The sequence below is a fragment of the Vipera ursinii genome (genome assembly GCF_947247035.1).
Source record: "Vipera ursinii genome assembly, chromosome: 3".
NCBI lineage: Eukaryota > Metazoa > Chordata > Lepidosauria > Squamata > Viperidae > Vipera > Vipera ursinii.
Genome location: NC_139516.1, coordinates 56,709,853 through 56,729,995, shown reverse-complemented (window position 1 = coordinate 56,729,995; position 20,143 = coordinate 56,709,853). Strand labels below are relative to the sequence as shown.

At 40.5% G+C, this 20,143-nt stretch overlaps 1 protein-coding gene across 2 annotated transcripts; it reads left to right on the top strand.

Annotated features, from left to right (window-relative positions):
• Positions 1-16: 16 nt before the first annotated feature.
• Positions 17-19,988, top strand: UROD (uroporphyrinogen decarboxylase). Of its 2 annotated transcripts, none has more exons than XM_083358468.1 (10): positions 17-75; positions 10,281-10,393; positions 11,763-11,842; positions 13,477-13,539; positions 13,657-13,854; positions 14,462-14,623; positions 15,604-15,741; positions 16,594-16,694; positions 17,796-17,862; positions 18,974-19,988. In XM_083358468.1, the coding sequence occupies exons 1-10, from the start codon at positions 53-55 to the stop codon at positions 19,136-19,138; spliced, it is 1,110 nt and encodes a 369-aa protein (XP_083214594.1). In that variant the 5' UTR covers positions 17-52; the 3' UTR covers positions 19,139-19,988. The 2 variants fall into 2 exon arrangements, with proteins under 2 accessions (XP_083214594.1, XP_083214593.1); XM_083358467.1 differs by lacking the exon at positions 17-75 and adding an exon at positions 3,569-3,681.
• The last annotated feature ends 155 nt before the right edge of the window (positions 19,989-20,143 follow it).

Sequence of the window (20,143 nt, the reverse complement as noted above, 5' to 3'; positions counted from 1 at the left end):
GGGTGGCACTGTTTTCGATAGGTTGGATTCAAAGCTGGAAGCAAAAGACAATATGACTTCCCACTGGCATTCCAGGTATAGAAACTGGCTTGCTTGATGCTTGCATTTTATATATGTACTGATACTGTATGTATTTTGTTTGTTTTTTAATCCAGTTACATCCAGTTACAATCCAATAGGACTCTTATTACTCTATGACATATAATGTCTGAGACACTCAGAAGGCATTATATATAAAAACCACTACAATAAATAACAAAGAACAATTTAAAAAATGATGAATGATACCTTAAATGAATTTTGTAGTTATGTTAATGCCACATAAGATCCTGTGCTGCATTACATCAGTGGGCAATTTATTAGTTTTTGGCATACATAACCGGCTATGTCTTCTCTATCCCTATTCTGTCCTCCAATGCCTCTTCTGTTCCTTTGACTTACTCTGACTTATGGAAAGACCAAGGTCTGAGGAATTATATGTACATCACTCTGGCTGTATCCCTATGACGCATTAAGCCAGGATATTACCTGAGCTTATTGGATAAATCACAATCGGCTGGATTCAGACAGTTTTCCAACCTGTAAGGATAGATTATACTGGATGGATTCCATTTTGTGTTAGTGTAGTCTCTGAATCCAGCCCATGCTTTCCTAATTTAGTGGATCAGTGATTATCATGCTAATTCTGTCATCTGCCTCTTCCTTCCCAGAATCAAGCATCATTTTCTCACTGTCTGTTTTCTTAATAACATTCTAGGATGATTGAAAGAAGTACCTCTCTTAATCTTGAAATTTCAGCAAGCAGTTTGCTTTGAAGAAAGCCCAGGACCATATTTCCTGTGGATTAGAAACCTAATGTCCTGCCTTTTATTCACTGGATCAACCCACTTGCCTAGCTAGTTTAGTACTTTTGTTTGTTTGGCTGTAGTAATGTTTTAAATTTTCCCCACTGCCTTTATATAAATGCCAAGAATTGAACTGAGACATTGTAGAAACCAGTGGTTTGCCACTGAACTACATCTCTTACAGGAGAATTATTTTCTCAAATGTAAGTTGAGTATGTAAATGTAAGTCACATTGTCAAAGGGAGAAAAACTTTAGAGAGAGATGGTTATCTGTTAAAGGTATATGTCAGTATAGGATCTAACTTTCACTGATGCCTCTAAAAGTAAATATGGGAGTCATTCATTTTTAGCACTTATGTTGGAATCAGTTTAGGGTTTCATCCAAGGGGAAGAATATAACATAGCTTTTTCAAGGCACTTCCAAACAGATGAAGATGCAAACTATGTCATTAGATTAAATGATAATTGTTTTCTTGATGTCCTGGTTTTGGGTGGCATGAAAGGAGAGGCAATGGTAAGATTTTTACACATCAGGTAATAAAATAGCTTGACCAAACGTGGGTGTGTTATACCATGATGTGACAGCAGTGAAGGGGAAATTTACCACTTTACCTGAGGCAGCAAAATGCCTTGGCTAACGCTGGTGATGGCTAAAGCCTTAAGCTCAGGTCTGTTTGCTTACATTAGAAATCAATTTTATTCTGTGTTGCATATGACTGTGCAGCATATTGCTAATCATGTATATCTTTATTAATTATATTATCATTACATGTTTGGTAATTAAGTATTTGGGGATTTTTATAAGTTCTGAGCTCTGAATTGTGTGCTGTCTTCCTATATTAACTGTCAAAGGCCACCTCTGCTTCAAGCTGATAAAAAACATGCATGACTCTTCTACAGATACACCATGCACTCTGCTTGCAGATAAAAATGGCCTTAACCACAGCACCATTCAGAATTCTATAGATAAAAACCTGTGGTGTTGTCAAAGCCAGTTTTATCAGTTTCTTTGTTTCAACCTATTTTGGCGGGGAGGGGGGCGGCGGGAGAATCCACAGCGCATTGAAAATATGGTATATTGTACACTTCATTTCCAAGTACTCAGTTTTACATAACTAAAACAGCAGTATGTGATGATGATGATGATGATGATGATGATGATGATGATGATGATAATAATAATAATAATAATAATAATAATAATAATAATAATAATAATAATAATAATGGTGTTGGAAGGGACATTGGAGGTCATCTAGCCCAACCCCCTGCTCAGGCAGGAAATCCTATACCATTTCAGACAAATGGCTGTCCAGTCTCTTCTTAAAAACTTCCAGTGTTGGAGCATTCACAGCTTCTGGAGGCAGGTTGTTCCACTGATTAATTGTTCTAACTGTCAGGAAATTTCTCCTTAGTTCTAGGTTGCTTCTCTCTTTGGTTAGTTTCCATCCGTTGCTTCTTGTCCTGCCTTATGTTTAGGATCATTTCAACCCTTGGAGAATTTTGAAGGAGAAATGGAGGGATCTCTAAAAATTAAAAATGACAAAAAAGAAGTTGAGCATTTTTTTCTCAGTAGCGTACTATTTCTTCTTTTATGCACACAGCCTGACCGTTTGCTGTCATGCTAGAGCTGCAGAAATCCAGGTAACCACTTGATGGTAGCAAAGAGCTGTAATACTGTTGTTTGCTGCTCACAAATTATAATTTAATGAATTGATTGGCCTAACTTAACCCTGGGTGGAGAGATAGACTGAGCTAGTAAGTTATGGATTAGTTGTCATAAAATAATCCTAAGAGTTTTTTTCTAATCCTATTACAAAAGTGCATAATCAGATTCATACAGCATGGTTATATAAAGTTGCAAGTTCAGTTCTTGATACAACCTCTTGGAGATCCTTTTTCAATCTAGCAGATCTGATTTGAAAAAATACGGACAATGACTGCAAAGAGAATCAAGTTTTATACAGTCCAGATCTGGTACCCAAATTTTACATGTATTTTTAGGGAGCCTTAGGCTTTGGGAATTCTGGATGATCTGATGCAGAATTCAGTCAAATTCTACCACACAGAAACCGTGGGTATGTTCCTAGTTGCTATGATTAGATTGTATCTAAAAATTTCTTGACACATATGCAATATTTGTTCTTAGCTTGTTTTTAACAAGATGCATTAGTCAATCTGTCATATGAGTGTTGCAACTATCTAACTATTAAATCACAGGCCCTGATAAACTTGCTTCTTTAAGAACATGTAAACTGTAATTGTGTGCATGCTCATCTGGAAGAAAGCTTCGCTGCCTTCAAGAGGACTTCTGAGTAAACATAACATTTAGATATTTGAAAATTACACTGTCACACCTAACCCCATCAAAAAAAAACATGAACAAATAAATGATGGCTTATTAAGTTAACATGATTTTAGCTGAATGTTAAACGAGTTCAAGCTTATGGTTTCAGCATCATGCAATTTAGAGCCGCCTTCGGTTTTGCTCTTTTTTTATATTATTATTATTATTATTATTATTATTATTATTATTATTATTATTATTATTATTATTATTATTATTATTATTATTATTATTATTATTATTATTATTATTATTATTATTATTATTATTACCTCGGAGCTACTATAGCAATCATTACGGTAATGGTGCCCCGCTCTTCTGACGCAAACCTTGGGCGGTCCTCATAAGCACCAATTAGGACAGGCGGGAAAAGAATCCGGAAGTCTAGAGGGGTGCTGCTTTTTTTTTTCCTTTTTGGTAGGCAGCAGGGCGGGAAAAAGACACGCACCGCCGCGTAGAGGGCGAGATGGAAAAGAATGGGATGGTCGTGTGAGTAGCGGCTGCGGAGACGAAACGGAGAGAGCGAATAATAACATTTCTCTTGTCTGCTCTTCTAGGTTACGGGACTACATTTCCCATAGTTCCAAAGTCTCGCGGTCATTAGCTAAAGGCCGGCAGAATTTTGGGAAATGTAGTGTAACTGGCAATGCACCAAGGTCGGGGAGGCTGCCCTGGGTTCGGTCGGGAGGGCATTGGCGTACGGCAAATTAGGGAGCGGTGTACGAACCCGTCCGGCAGGAATTGGGCTGCATGGGGACGAGGCCCAAGAGTTGAGAACTCTGCTTCTCAGAGGCACCGGGTTATGCTCCAAGAAATGGAGTTACTGCTTTTTTCCCCCCCTTCCACCCCATATGGCAAAGTCATTAGGTCTTCAGGGGGTGCAGCAGGTGGCTTCACGTACCGACCTGCTCCCCAAAATCGAAGGCCCAGGAAAAGGAGGCCACTTACTGAGAAATGGACAGCCACTTACTGTGAAATGTACAGCCATTTGCCTGAAATGGTATAGGGTTTCCTGCCTGAGCAGGGGGTTGGACTAGATGACCTCCAAGGTCCCTTCCAACTTTATATTATTATTATTATTATTATTATTATTATTATTATTATTATTATTATTATTATTATTATTATTATTATTATTAAATCTCGTGGTCTGCAGCCCTGTTGCACACAAGGATGAGCAGCAGCCAGCGAGAAATTCCCAGTCCGTCCTGAGCTGGATGTGTCAAGAATGAAAAGCAGGACTTTATTAAAGGAGCTCATTCCCCTTCGCCTTTCTTGCTTTTAACGTGTGAATAGATACTACTGACAGGGGAGAGATTCGGTTTTAGTAGTGGTTTTTGTTCGGTAGAAAAATCGGGCTCAAATGTCTCATTTGTCCCCCTTTTTTGAGATAATCTGTGGGTGTGGGAAGCAGCCTAAGAACATGGTATTCTTAGAATCCCTCTTTCTCTTCAATTGTTCCTTAGTTCAAGGAAGGCAAAGCTGTAACCTTCCAGATATGATTGGAGTCTAGTTGCTGTCTGCCCCAGTTGGCACGGCCTATATGGTCAGGGGACATTAGAATTGCAATTCATAACATCTGGAACATTACACGCCACCCTCCTTTTCTATGTTACTTTTCTCCAGAAATATAAATGCAAAAAGAATTGAAAATATTATGTAATCATTTTGTAATATATATGGTGACATGAAACCAATTCTGTCATCCCAAAGTGGGATGACAGAATTGGGCTGTAAAGCTGATATTTTGAAATAATTTTCAGATAAGAACATTTTGCAATAAAAAGTACAGGTACACAGTCCAGTTCAATTTGAGGTCCAAAGGGACATTTATAAAGTCCCAGTTTTGCTATGATTGTCAATGCATGATCCTATGCCTACAGAGTGAATTTATCTACTGTATCTTTTACCTCTTTAGAGAGAATGGCTTTCCCCAGCCATTTCTTTCCCAATTTGTATTGTTACTTCAGCTCACGGACTTTGTAACCAAAATGGCTGGAATTCTGAGAGTCACAGGTCCATAGGACCTTGAGCCTAGTATTTGTTTTTTTATTATTATTTTTTGCATTTGTAAGGGAAGTACAATTAGGAGGAAATGATTACTTGAAAAAAATATATACATTTTTCTGGAAGTAGTTGAATTAGCTGATGACATTAGTGATTGAATAGGAATTAATTTTGGGATAGTATGTTAAAAGTGTGGGTCAGTACAATTTTACATATCTCAGGGAAGGGGATTGTAAAAATGTACATGGACCTTTGAAGTTAGAACCTTATGAACACTTACCTGGGAATAAGCCCCTGGAATTTAGGGTAAGTTCTTTCAGAATCACCCTGCATTTAAAACATTAATATCCTAGATTTCTTTTTTTTGTTCTTTGCTTGACCAATAATGTTGACAGTATAAGCAGGTAAACAAGTTAACTGCTACTCTGCATTTCAGACAATGAAAAAAGATTTTGCTAAGTTAGAAAAAACATTGTTATTCTGTGACGGTAGCATAGGGACTAGGGCAGGGGTAGGCAACTTCGGCTCTTTTATGACTCATGGACTTCAACTCCCAGAATTCCTGAGTCAGTAGCTGACTCAGGAATTCTGGGAGTTGAAGTCCATGAGTCATAAAAGAGCCGAGGTTGCCTACCCCTGGACTAGAGGACACTTGAGATATATAGCTGCTTCTGGATAAACTCTAAGCACGTGTAATCCTATACTGTTATGTCTCTTTGACAACTGAGGTGAATTAACTTTAGCTCTGCTATGATGTAAGAGGAACCGCTCTGATGCTAGTTTTCAAAGGGCTGGAGTTCTGCAGAGTTTTTGGAGGATGTATTATGACCATTATACAAATCTCTTCTCTCATCCCAAACCCTAAACTTCAGCACCCGAACAGGTTGTGCAAGGAGAATGCTGACTCGGCAGCTCTGCATCTCTGCCTCAGAACCCCAGGCAAAGGGAGCCAAGGTTTATATTGTATTGTCAGGCTTCAATCGGTTTTCCATTTCTGTTATCAAGGCACCATCCCTTTCAAAGACAAGCTATTAAGTTTTTGAATATATTTTCCTTCTGTTTGCAGGAATTATTTTAGTGGGGGGAGGGGGTATATTTGGTAGGTGCAGGTCGTGAGACATGCTTAGAATGGGGTAATGATTTTAATTACTTATTCTGTTTCTGAGTCAGTAAATGAAGATGATTATGGATTGTTTTGGAACTGGTGAGGAGAAATAGTGGCATAGTGGAAGGGCTTTAGAGTAGGTTATAATATATTTCATTCCTCATTCAGTACAAGTGTTTGTTTCTGATAACTAGTGACAGTTCATAGTGTAGTTTGGTGTATATGTGTGGGGTGATTTTCTAGTTTGAAACATTGGATTTTATAGCTAATATAAGGAAATAAAAGAAATAAAGAGGAATCGAACTGAGAAGAGAAACTGCTAGTAAACACCTTTATTTGGAGGGGGGGGTGTCAAGTTGCAAAAATTAATTATGGTTCAGCTGCCACATACTTCCTGTCATCTGTTTTATGTTACTTGAGAAACACAGAAAAATCTGATTTCATTTGAGAACTGTTTACATAACTGCATATACAAAACCCAAGACTGGGTTTAAAAGCATTTGGATATATCGCCATAAGAAATGAGGATGCTACATTCAGAACTTGAGGTTTGCATGTAGGAGTAAAGCTTATTTTATAATTTTTATTTAGGAATCAGAAGTAAGAATATTTCCAAAAATCTTCAGAATGCTTTCCTTTTGCAACTGAGGCAATAATCATTTCCAGAAAAACAACCAACACCTGATATTTTTTTTATTTAAAAGATTAGCCATTGAGAGGGAGGCCTCATTTATTTTCAGCTTTCTGCCCCTGTTGGAAAGAAATTATGTAAAGGATCTCAGGATTTTATCTGTTTGGCCCTCACTAGGATAATTCTCAGAAAATGGAACAGAATGGAACTTAATTTGATATCTAATTAGACCACTCCATGCCCATTGGGTCATCATTCCAGAGATATTACCTTACCTAAACAGAGAAACAGAATGACTGTGGGAAGGCAAAAAAAGCAGTCTAAACAGGGTGACTTCCAATTTCCTGTTGCTTCCCCATTAAAAATTTCCTTGTGGGAAACTGGCAAGGAGCACCAGAAATCCTCCTTTCCTTCCCTCCCTCCCTATCATTCTGTTATTATCTTCCTCCCTTCCTCCGTAGAATTCCTATTGGCTTCCTATTTTCTTTGTTTGTGGAAAGTTTACAGGGAGAATGTCAGCGAGGAAGCCAGCAAAGAGGTGCATGTAGATACAAGTTAGTAATGATACCTGGGTGTGCGTAAGAGGTACTATGTGGTTTGGGAAGGATATGTGGGTGCACATCAGAGATGTCATCAGGGTTAAGGAGGTTGTGCAGATGGTAATGTAGGTTGGAAAGGGTGTCCGAGGTGCCTAAGGTTAAGTAGGATGCAAGGTGGTGGTGGGGGAAGTGTGGATGAACAAGGATGTGGAGATCACAGGGTGTAAGAGGGGCTGCGTGGTTCAAGTAAGGTATGCAGAGGACAATGCGGCTCAAGAAGAGTGCATGGGGGGGTCACAAGGATTACGAGAGATGCTGCACTGGTAGGGGATGGTTCACAGGAGGAATGTGGATTGGGAAGGGTATCAAGGAGTAGTGGGAGCCCAAGAGGTGCTGTGCAGGTCAGGGATGGCATGCCAGGGAAGCAGCCTGGGTGTATGGGGATTCCCAAAAGATGCTGCCTGGGTCAAGAAGGTGTGCCAGAGGGGCACGGATTGGAGAGGGGGCATGACCGTGCACAAGAGGTGCCCTGTGGATCAGGGATGACACATGGGGAACAATGCATGTCAGGAAAGCTGCATTGGGGCGCACAAGACATGCCATGTGGGTCAAGGAAGATGGACAAGGAGGCAGCATGGGTCAGGGAGTGCATGAGGTTGCATAACAGGTGTTGCATGGGTTGGGGAAAATGTGTGTGGGGTTGGGAAGGTGTGTGGGGATGTAAGCACAGGTCGGGGGAGCATGCAGAGGGGGTGGGGACAGGTGGGGCAAGATGGGCTGCACAGGGATTCCTTCCTCTTCCTCTCTCCCCTTCCCATCCCTTCCCATCCCAGAAGACAGATAATTTGCTGCTGGGTGGGGAGGGAGCAAAGTATTATGAGACTGACTGAGAAACTGTAAAAGAAATTTGAAAATAAAGATCATGTGATGGGTGCAGCAGTCATCATCTTTCCCACATTTCATTCCCTTGGGTCACGGATCTTGGATTTTGAACATAATTCTGTGAGTTAGCCCATTAAAGGTACCTTGGTCCAAAAACCATTGCCCTGTGATGCACCATTTCAGCCAGTTAAAGATCACAGCAATGAAAGTTTTATTAATATATAGATAGATATCTGGGGAGAAGCTGACAATAGAGGTAGCGAGTCTGAAAATGGATCAGAAGAAGCTGCAGAGCTGCAGAGGAAAAAAAGTGCAGAAAAAAATTATAATGTGAATCTATGGCACCTCCCTTTTAACTCTGCATTCACTATGATCGAATGACCGAGACAGAGTATATGTCATCTGTCTTGTGCTTCCCTGGGTGCACATACGGATAAATAATACACACATGTACAACATAAGGGGAGCGCACCCAAACATACGCAATCTGCATATACACTCACTCAATTATGTCTCTCTAATGCATGTGTGTATCTATGTGTTCATTCAGCCTGCTTAGTGCTGTTGTGATTCAGGGTCAGCCTGTGGGTTCGGCAGTTGGGTCGGACGAATCAGAGGAGGAGGGGGGTCTTGAAGACCTTGCTGAGGGGGTTGAAGATCTTGCTGATGATAGCCCTCAGGCAGGCCCCTCCCACTTGGTCACCATGGAGACCCAGCTGTGTGAGCCTGACAGTGTGGATGAAGATGACCCACAGCTGGCCCTGTTCAAGGACGCCCGACGCAGGAGACAGTCAAGTAGGAGTAAACAGAGGAAGGCTGTGGGGCTTCTCGGAAGGAGGCAGAGAGAGGCCACGCCCTGAACTCTTTATAAAGAGATTGTTTGGGGAGGGCTGGTTTGCTGAAAGCAACCGCTCAGACAGTGTTTCAAAGCTCCTGTATCTTGGTACGTGTCTTGTTTGTTTTTTGTAGTAATAAATTTGGCAGACGTCATTCCAGCCTCTTGCCGTTTATAAAGGGGTTGCCTTTTCTGCAGGGCCGGTAGCAGGCTGGTACAGAACAAGTGCCTGGGGAGAAAGTGCACCCAGTACACCACATCATTATATGGGAGGAAACACAGATGCTTCCTAAGGCTGCTTACGGGGCGAAGGGGATTGGAAAGAATTCCAGAAGCTATGAATACCTTGCCTATTTATTCCAACCCTTTGGAATATTGGAAAGAAATGTGAATAGGTTGAGACTCTTACCTGTCTGTCTGTCAGCAGGATAACAGTCTGGAAAGAGAACAAAATGGGTCCAAAAAGGCTGTAGGCACAGACACTGTGGGAAAAAAATGATCAAGATCAAAATGAGCTTGACACAGCCAGGAGCACATAGAAAAAGAAATCCTGAACAAATGCCCACAGTGCACCCCTAAGGGGCACGGCTTTGAATGTTGTCAGTTCTCTTTTGTAAGCAGCCTTCCTGCTCTCTCCTCTAGACACACAATTGTGTGCCCCAGAGTGGAACATATGGAGCCCACTCTCCTCCCAGTGCGCAGACACCACGGGACAGGAACAAAAATGCTCCTACACAAATGCAGCATGTTACTTCAGTACGGATGCCTCCCATTGGTAAACAGCTTGGAAAGATTTCCCAAAGCCACGTTTGACGTTGTTTTTCTTTTGCAATCAACTGTCACAATATTGATTGGCAGAAACCATTAGCTTTTGACTGCATCCTTAATCCAAGGAGGAATTTAAAGATATTATTCGATTTTCTCTGTACGGATGCAGAATTTCCACTCTTAGAATTCCTACCTAGAGTAAGGAAGGCTATAGAATTTATATTGAGAATTAACCGTTTAATGCCATCCGTTATAGTGATCTGGAAAGTTCAAAGTCTCCATCTTCTATGTTCACACTGCTTTTTGTTTTCCTCTGATTAGTCCTACAGGGTTTCCTGAATTGAAAAATGATACGTTCTTGCGGGCAGCACGTGGAGAAGAGACAAAATATGCTCCTGTTTGGTGCATGAGACAGGCAGGAAGATACCTGCCAGGTAAGTAGAGCAGAAAGGTTGACTTGAATTTATATAAGAGGGTGCCCAGTTTATCGCTTTCAAATAGTTGCAGTGCCTGTTATTCCTAGTCATTGGCCATATTGGTTGAATTGAATGGAATTATAGTCCCAATGATACTGTTTCTGCTGTCTAGTCAGTGTGTCATATCTGAGTTGTTAAAATCCAGATAGCTGTTAGATGGCGGCAAAGAGAAAAGGGACCCCACTGTTGTGATTCAGGGTCAGCCTGTGGGTTCAGCAGTTGGGTTGGATGACTCAGAGGAGGAGGGGCGTGTTGAAGAGCTTGATGAGAGCCCCCAGCCAGGCCCCTCCCACCTGGTCACGATGCAGACCCAGCTGTGTGAGCCTGACAGCGTGGATGAAGATGACCCACAGCTGGCCCTGTTCAAGGACGCCCGACGCAGGAGGCAGTCAATCAGGAGTAAACAGAGGAAGGCAATGGGGCTTCTCGGAAGGAGGCAGAGAGAAGCCACGCCCTGAACTGTATTTAAGGGGGAATGCGTGGGAGGACTGGTTTGCTGAAGGCAACCGCTTGAATAGTTCCTGTTTCATAGCTCCTGTTTCATGGTTGGTGTCTGTTTTATGTTAATAAATTTGGCAGGCTTTATTCCAGCCTCTTGCTGTTTGTAAAGGGGTTGTCCCTGCCTTTTCTGCAGGGCTGATAGCAGGCTGGTACAGAACACCCACTAGTTGATCTGAATTAGGGAGACTAGATATTCTAGTCTATACCTTGTGACTTTTAAAAAGTGATTTGTAGTATTTGAGGTGCTTTTGGTTGTTGTGCCTTCAAATGAGTGTTGATTCCAGTTGACTGCCTGGACAGTTTTCTTGGCCCAGGATTTTCAGAAGTGATTTGCCCTTGCTTGTTCTCCCTAGGACTGAGAGAGAGTGACTGGCCCCAAATTGCCCAACTGGTTTTGGGACTAAGGCAGGACTAGAGCTCTCTAGTTTGTAGCCCGATGCCTTAATCACCATATCAGACTGCCTGTCTTGAGTTGGGTATTTTAATAAGCAGTGCTTTTTTTTGTAAAAGAAAAAGGTGCCGGAACTCACACATGTCATACAACCCGCCTTGCCTACCCTACAAGGTTCCGTCCAAAAAAGGTGCCTGAACTCCGTTCTGAGCGTTCTATGAGAAAAAAAGCCCTGTTAATAAGATATATAAGCCATGAATTATGAGGTGAGAATACAATTTCTGTCAAGTGAGAAGAGGGCACGGGAAAAATATATTCTAAAGATCAGATTCTTAGGGAGAATCCTGGGAGTGAATACAGGTAGTCCTCGACTTACGAGAGTTTGTTTTATAACCGTTCGATCCACGTTCAATCCACTTTCTAATTATTTTGCAGAATTCCGTGAGACTCGAGCAGCTCAGGATTTCTTTGCAACCTGTCGATCACCAGAGACATGCTGTGAACTCACACTGCAAGTATGGAGGGAGCTTTATGTTGTCCTTCAATTAGGACTGATGTTCGGGACTGAAGTTCTGTTCAGGATATCACTTAGCTCTTAAGTCTGTTTTCGTTTTGTTCTTTTCTAAAATTATCTCTGCTCCACTTGTTTAATGTCTGTGAATCCTGAGTGTCTTTCCTCCTCCTTTGCTCCTGTTATTTATTCATCCTTATTGCACTGATATACTGCCTGTGTTTCTTAATGTTTTCTGTTAGAACTTAATTTGGAATATTTTCATTAGGTTTATTTTCATTCATCTTTATTTACCCAGTGTAGTTTTGTCTTTCTTTTTGAAAACATATTAATAGCCTAAAGTTTCATTTATTTGCCTGCAAAACACTTATATACACTGTTGACTGCTTTGGGATTTCTTTTTCCGCTTTTTAATCTTCTATTTATATAATGCTTCCTTTGTTATCTGTCATATTGTTATAAACGTGTCAGTATTTTTTTCCGTGTTTATTGTCAGACTGACAGCATCGCTTTAAACATTACTTGGGTCTGTTTTTATAATTTTCATATTGAAAAAAAATCCTCTTTTCTTTTCCCCCCCCACACATTAATCTTATTCTGTTTTGGCCCATTGAAAGTTTTGTTTTTGACCTGAATATAATTTTAGTTTTAAAATAGAAATTATGTTTTTTAAAATTTAACTTTTTAATATTCACCCTTTTATAATATTTTTAATCACTACTTTTCATGATATTTCAATACTTTCATTGGCAACTTTATACACTATCTTCGTCAGAGCTACTTTTCAATTTTGCAATTTTGCAATTTTGACTAGAGTATATACCCACAATTATTGCCACCCTCCAATAGAAATAGCACTTAGATTTATATACTGCTTCATAGTGTTTTGCAACCCTCTCTAAGCAGTTTACAGAGTGAGCATATTGCCCCCAACAATCTGGATCCTCAATCTTGAACTCCGTCAGGATCGAATTGCTGGCAGTGGGAATGCAGAATTAGCCAGCAATACTGCATTCTAACCACTATGCCACAATGGTTCTTGTAGTGTCATATTGTAGCTCTTGAAAAGATCCTCATTAATTATCATATTTTATATGACTATATACAAGAATTTTCCCCCTGCTAAGTTAGGCATTCTTGCATTCCTTGTAAATTTCAGTCTATATTTAAAAGGGTGATGCCTCATTGGTTCAACCTGACTAATATTAACAAGAGAGTATTATCAGAGGTGATGTGGATTCTGAAAAGCAGTAGAACTAGTCTATAGAGAAATTCTTTAGTGCTCGGTATATGTCTGTATGGTAGGCAAGATTGTGCCATTGATACAGCAATGCCGGATTTGTTAATTATCCAGGAAGCACTTAAAGCTGCCTCTGGGGAGGCCTACAATTACAGTTTCTTAATTTTCTTTTATATAGAAAAGCGCTCCACACAGAATGGCAGTTACTACGCATCATAAAAAAAATCCTAGCTCCATTTTACTTTTTCTCTGAATTTGGTCAATCAAGTTGCTTTACATTTTCGAATATTTTCACCACCATCCTGAACGCTAGATTCACCTGTTTCAAATATATACGTACAGATCAAGCCTAGTTAAAAATCAAGTTTAGGTGTTGTCTCTACTCTCTTTGGTTTCAGCCTCTGCGACGCTTTCCTTTCGATGCTGCCATCATCTTCTCTGACATCTTGGTGGTGCCTCAGGTATGGGAAATGGCTGGGGACAAGGACATGCTGCTAATGATTTTACTTGGGAGAAGAGGACTGACAAAACTTTCACAACCGGAATGAGTTCTGTCCCACATTACTTGTCTCTTTCAGGCATTGGGCATGGAAGTGGTGATGGTACCAGGAAAAGGCCCCACATTTCCAGAACCACTAAAGGAAGTAGAGGACCTGCTGAAGCTTCAGCAAAAGGTTGATGTGGCAACAGAATTGGCCTATGTCTTCCAGGCTATCACACTGACACGGCACAGATTGGAGGGGAAGGTGCCTCTGATCGGCTTCTCTGGTGCCCCAGTAAGTTCAGTTGTTTGGAAAAACATATCACAACAAATCCCTGCTTGCGTCTATGCACTTTTCTATTGGGTAGTATGGGAGTGTGCTAGAACTCTGTGTTGTTACTGGACACGAGGAGGGTTGTGGTCTTTGGCAACAGCATTAGATAAGTCATTAGGATGGAGAAAATGTCTTTGTTCTCAAATACTTTCAACCTGACCTTTTATATTCTTGTTCTTTAGCCATTAACATAATACGTTGATCAGCTGGCTGGCCAACCATCTACTCCACAAAGATCTACCAAGTTTTATTTTGTGACATGTGATTTGAGCCAGATAGGTTTTGTATCTTTTGCATGTCATCCCAAAAGACTTGGTTGAACATGAAAACTAATTGTTTCACAAACTAAGTACTTCGTGGGATGGACTGTGTAACTCTCCAGAATGAGCAAAGTGCTGATACAGTTTCAGAAGAGAGCACAGTACAATGCCAACCATGTAATCTGTTTGTAGTAGAACTGCTTCAGTGTTTCTGCACAGTTCATGTAGTTGCAGAAGCTGGCTTAGCTCTGGAAGTAGACTTTTTTTATTCATATGTACTTTTCCTTTCTGCTCGCTCTCATTCCTAGTGGACTTTGATGTCCTATATGATTGAAGGTGGTGGCTCCAACACCATGGCCAAAGCCAAGGCTTGGCTCTACCGGCATCCTGAGGCCAGCTGTCGTCTGCTCACTTTATTGACTGACGTTATTGTGGAATATCTGGTGAGACAGGTGGCTGCAGGTGCTCAGGTGAGTAGACCCTAAACAGCTTCTGTCTGTAAGTTTGTAGACATCACAGTTCATTAAATAGATCGGTTCTTGGTTTCTGAAGGTGTACTATTCCCTTTTATCTTTCTGCCGAAAAGGATTCTTCCAAGGAAGGTTAACTGAATCAATAAATCAGCACTGTATCATTTAGACTACTGGTCCTAGACCATAGCTTTTCATAAATATCTCATTGTATTTCCTCTGTGTTTTTTAAGAGTAGATTTCTGGAGCTCACAAGGACAGATTGAAGCTGAATTTGGTGGCATTGGACAGAGCACAACTCTCCCCCACAGCAAATGATTTATAAAGTACCAGTCACCTTCAACTTTTGATATTTTTGATCTGGCTTTATAAGCTCCAGAAAGCACTTTTTCTTTTCTCCCAAATTATTCTTCTTCCCAAAATGTTTCAAGAGGTGACTTCTTGCAGCTAGTTCATATATATAGCCAGGACAGTAAGCATTTGCTGACTAGCCCCCTTGCCCTTCTTCCAACTGCCTGCAGTTACTATTATGATGAAACTGAGATCCATCCAGTGTAACTGGCAATCATGCCAGGCTTCTTGAACATACCGGTATAGATTCTGTCTACATAAAGCTCATTCTTATATTACACCAAATATATAGGAACTGCAACCTTGTCGTCTGTATTCTTTCACTTGAGAATAGGATTAAACACTGCAACTATCGTGTGACAATCTAATCCCGGGACAAAACCTTCAAGAAAGATAAGAACAATGAACACTACTAACCTGAGGGTTTTTGTCTTAAATACATTTTGGCAATTGAAACTTGGATTTGTTCCAGTTGAAGAACCCTAGAATGATATGTTCTATGCCAGGACAGATTGGAGTGAATGCATTGTACAGTGGGAGGAGGGCCTTCCAGATAACTGGAAGGGAAGAGGGGGAACAGCTGTTAACCAGGAAGTGATTCTGGTTCTCTGCTTGTCTTTTTTTGCCAGGCTCTGCAGATTTTTGACTCCCACGCAGGACATCTGGGGCCAGACCAGTTTGCAGAGTTTGCCCTCCCATTCATTCGGTCTATTGCCAAGGGTGTGAAGAATAAGCTACAAGAAAATGCTCTCCCTGTGGTGCCAATGGTAAAGAGATAGAGCTGCTTCCTTCTGCTTTTTTTCTGAATTATTTCCCAGAATTTACAGCACTTCTGTCCAGAATGACAGTGTTCTGTTTATTTTAAAGACAAATATCACATTTTGGTAGATCCTGAAGCTCATTTTTTCACCTATATGTTTTTTCTCAATGATTGAAAAACCATTAACAGACATTTTCTAATCTAGAAGACATAAAGGAGAGGGAAAGTTTAGGTGATGGTAAAAAGACCTGGATCAGACCTACATAATCCCACATTCAGATGGCCAGGGAGTGCTTGCAAGTTGGATACGAGTATAATTAGTTACGGACTCCAGCAACTACTACTGCAAAATATGTCGCATCGACTATTGCCAGAAACTTCATAGCTACCCTGATTTAGTAGCCAATAAAAAGAGAATAAGCTTTATTCTCTTCTTTCTCTTTCTTTAGTCTCCTTTGTCATAACTATTTCTTGATGTATCAAAACAATATTAAAATACGAAGTAAGTTTCTACAATTTGGATGTTAAAGTAAAACAGTTCCCCCCCCCAAACCATAACTGGGAGTAAAGCTGGCATTCCAAAGTTTGGTTTTATAGTGCAGATTTTCCATAATCAGAAGTGGTGGACAATAGGCTTGCACTTCCATTCCTCTTTATAGAAGCTTCTTTTTCACCCTCTCTAATGCCTAACTAGGAAAAAAAAGGATAATATGCAAGTGAATGTCACTCTGCATAATATTTACTCGAGATAATATAACTTTTCTTCATACAAAATTTGAATTCCTATATTACGAAGTGTTTGTAACCCTGTCCACATAATCCTATTTTTTAATATTCTCCTCCCCTCTCCACCTACTAGATCATCTTTGCTAAGGATGCCCACTATGCATTGGAGGATTTGGCACAATCTGGGTATGACGTGGTTAGCCTGGACTGGACCATGTGTCCCCAAGAGGCTCGGTGAGAAATGGGTTGTATTCCCTTGGGGGCTTTGTATGGGTGTCATCTCTTCTAATGATATATTTCCTCAAGTTTTGCAATAATAAGAGTAGCTTGTCATAAAAGTCAAATCCCTTCCACATAAGATACTTGAAACATAAAGAGATGGTAGCTGAAGGTAAGACTCAGTAAAGATACCAATCACGGGCTGTGCATGAAATATTATACTTGCATAGAGATGAGTTTTCTAGGACAGGTTAGGGCAGGGGTAGGCAACCTCGGCTCTTTTATGACTCGTGGACTTCAACTCCCAGAATTCCTGAGCCAGCATAGCTCAGCTTGGAAACCTCTGTCTTTCCCCTCAGCATAGCTGACTCAGGAATTCTGGGAGTTGAAGTCCACGAGTCATAAAAGAGCCGAGGTTGCCTACCCCCGGGTTAGGGTAATACAGTGTAACAGATAGAACAGAATGTTCTCTTGCTTTCCCTTTACGAAATCAGTTTGGTTTGGTTCATTAGAAACCATATAGAGAAATGAGTAATTTTCTGCTTTCCCTCTGCTACTTAAGACTCTGCTACCTAACGTCTTTCATCTGCTTCAGCATTTCAGCTGGAGTTAGCTGGAAGGAAGGAAGGAAGGAAGGAAGGAAGGAAGGAAGGGAGGGAGGGAGGGAGGGAAAAGGAAGGAAGGAAGGAAGGAAGGAAGGAAGGAAGGAAGGAAGGAAGGAAGGAAGGAAGGAAGGAAGCTGGATTTGACTAATAGCTTGCCTTTTATTCAGGAGCTCAAGGTAGTGTAATGTGTGTAGAACTCCCTCTTTCTATTCCTCCTCCTCTCAAAAAACTTTGTGAAGTAAGCTGAGCTGAGAGAGAGAGTGATTGGCTCAAAATCACTTTTTCTGTGGCTGAGAGTGGAATAGAATCTGGGTCTTCCTACAGAACATAGTAGCTTTTCTCTGCTTATTATTGATTTCAGTTCAAAAGGCCACCTGTTTAATAGCTTCTGAGAGACACACTTTATTTTAAAATTAGCAGTTATCACTGCATGTTGAGGCAATGAAGTCCAACAAGCAATTTTATCTTGGTTAAGTGCCTTTCTTCTACTTTATTTTTTTTCCTGATTCAGCCAGCGGACAGGAAGAAATGTCACCTTACAAGGGAATTTAGATCCATGTGCTCTATATGCATCTAAGGTAAGGAAACATGCATTAACTTGTTGGGTTATACTCATTTCGGCAGCTAGCAACTTCTTACATAAATTCATTTGTTGTCTAGCTGGTTCTATGGAACTTGAATGGGTTCTGTGGGACAAAGGGAAAAAAAACTACAAAGTATTAAAGGGGAAAAATTCCCTTGCAGAGAATTTTATCTTAGTCCCTTGTAGAGAGGAGGGGAAAAAAATCTTGGTGACAAAGAAAAAAATATCTTTAGAAATATGACTTTTTTTCCCCTCCGCCCTTAATGGAAAGTTTATTCTTCTTCTTAGCCACTAAGGAACAGTGTAACTGACATGGATAAGCCCCTGCCCTCTTGATTAGGGTTTTTGAGACTTTATTTTTAAAATCGGTTCTGCGGCTTGAAATATTTTGAAAACTCATGTTCTTGTCTTTTTTTTAAAGAAAAAAGTAACCAAGGCCTTTCATTGACAGAGAAGTTCAGCTATGGAGTAAAAATAATTTTCAAATCCTAAATCTTGCTTATAGGTTAACAAAGGTCAAAATGCTGTTACCAACCAGTTTTTCTTTTGCTGTGGATCAAGTGAGCAATCAAGGACTTCAAGCCACGCTTTTGTTATGGAAACAACAAAAGTTGGCTTGAAGGCACCGCTTTCTTTTTCACTTATGTAACCCATTCAGAATTTTGCATAGTGTGAGCAAAACGTGGTTGTCTCTAATTCAGACTGCCTGCAAGCATATATTGGTCATAAACTACAGTCAACTCTTAACCATTTATCTAATGTGACAGCAAGCTAGGCAAAAGAGCAAAGGAATTATGCTAGGCAATGTCTACCCAGTTCCCCAATAATTTTGAAGATTGAGAATGTGATGTAAAAGAGCCGAGATGGCGCAGTGGTTAGAATGCAGCATTGAAGGCTGACTCTGCCCACAACCTGGAGTTCGATACTGAAGGAGTTTGGGTTGACTCAGCCTTCCACCCTTCCCAGGTTGGTAAAATGAGGGCCCAGATTGTTGGGGCCAATATGCTGATTCTATAGACCATTTAGAGAAGTCTGTAAAGCATTGTGAAGCAGTACTATTATTGCTATTGCTATCTGGTCTGCTAATCATTTTTCACTTCCCATAGGAGAAGATTGGGGAGCTGGTAAAAAAGATGTTGGAAAACTTTGGCTCCCAGCGTTACATTGCCAATTTGGGCCACGGCCTCTATCCTGACATCGATCCAGAACACGTAGGGGCTTTTGTGGATGCTGTGCACATGCATTCTCGCAATTTGAACAAATGTTCTTAGAGATTCGGAGAAAACAGTCCTTAAGCAAAAAAGAAAAGAAATGGATGATCTGCTAAGCAAATGTAACCGTTTTTGAGAGGTACCATGCTGGAAAGGATCTCAGTGTAATTAGCTACAAAGGCTGCTGCAGGAAGTAGCAAAAGGAATCGGATAGTGCAGATTTTTCACACATATGTTTTCTTCTTCTCAATCTCTACCATAGAAAATGGATTCATTATGAAACATATATTGCCCCAGCTGTGTACTTTTTATCCCCAAATTGCTCCTACCGGTTACAAAACTAATCCGAGCACCTCTTGACAATCAGCGAACACCTTTTATTATAAGTGAACTTCATCTGCCCTTCCGCACAGAATTTGGCCGTCTTAGCTTGCTTCCTACCCATCTGTTTCTTGCAGAAATACTTTTTTTATTGTTTTGGTTGCTTTTGATATGCAGAAGTGGCACAAGAGTGGTGCTTCTGATGTGGGGAGATGTTCAAAACGTCTCAGAAGGAGAAGATATGCCTCATGCATATGCCTGAATGGTCTGCTTTTGCAGGTTAGGTATCCTGTGTCTGAGGAAAGGATACTCCCCTTTTAGCTTATATGCAAATTACCTTGATTATACCAGAAAAGGGAGAACTATATCCTCCCCTTCCAGTTACAGAATATGGAACTGTAACCTCTCCATGATCCTATCTCAGTAGCAGCACAGATTGTCTTTGAATGGCTTTCCTTTTCATGATTTCCGACTGGCAGCATGATACCAAAAGGGCTGGAGTGATACGATGAATGGCTTCCTTTTTTATTATTATTAAACATCAGATCAAGAAGTTGTACATACAAAATAAAGAGACAGAAGAATGATACTTTTATGGCAACAAATACTGGGTGAGTAGGGCTTGTCTGGTCTTCGAACCAGTTTCTCAGGATTTTCTTTTTTTTTTTAAATAAAAAACAAATTGGAGTCAGACAATACGTAATTTTAATCCACATTTCCTAAACTACGCTTCATCTTAACCCC

Bases quoted from the DNA above. Each gene is read 5' to 3' on its own strand.
- UROD (XM_083358468.1), top strand. From the start codon at position 53: ATGACTTCCCACTGGCATTCCAG. The intron at 76-10,280 runs GTATAGAAACTG...TCCTCTGATTAG, and splicing joins ACTTCCCACTGGCATTCCAG to TCCTACAGGGTTTCCTGAAT. The intron at 13,540-13,656 runs GTATGGGAAATG...TGTCTCTTTCAG, and splicing joins ACATCTTGGTGGTGCCTCAG to GCATTGGGCATGGAAGTGGT.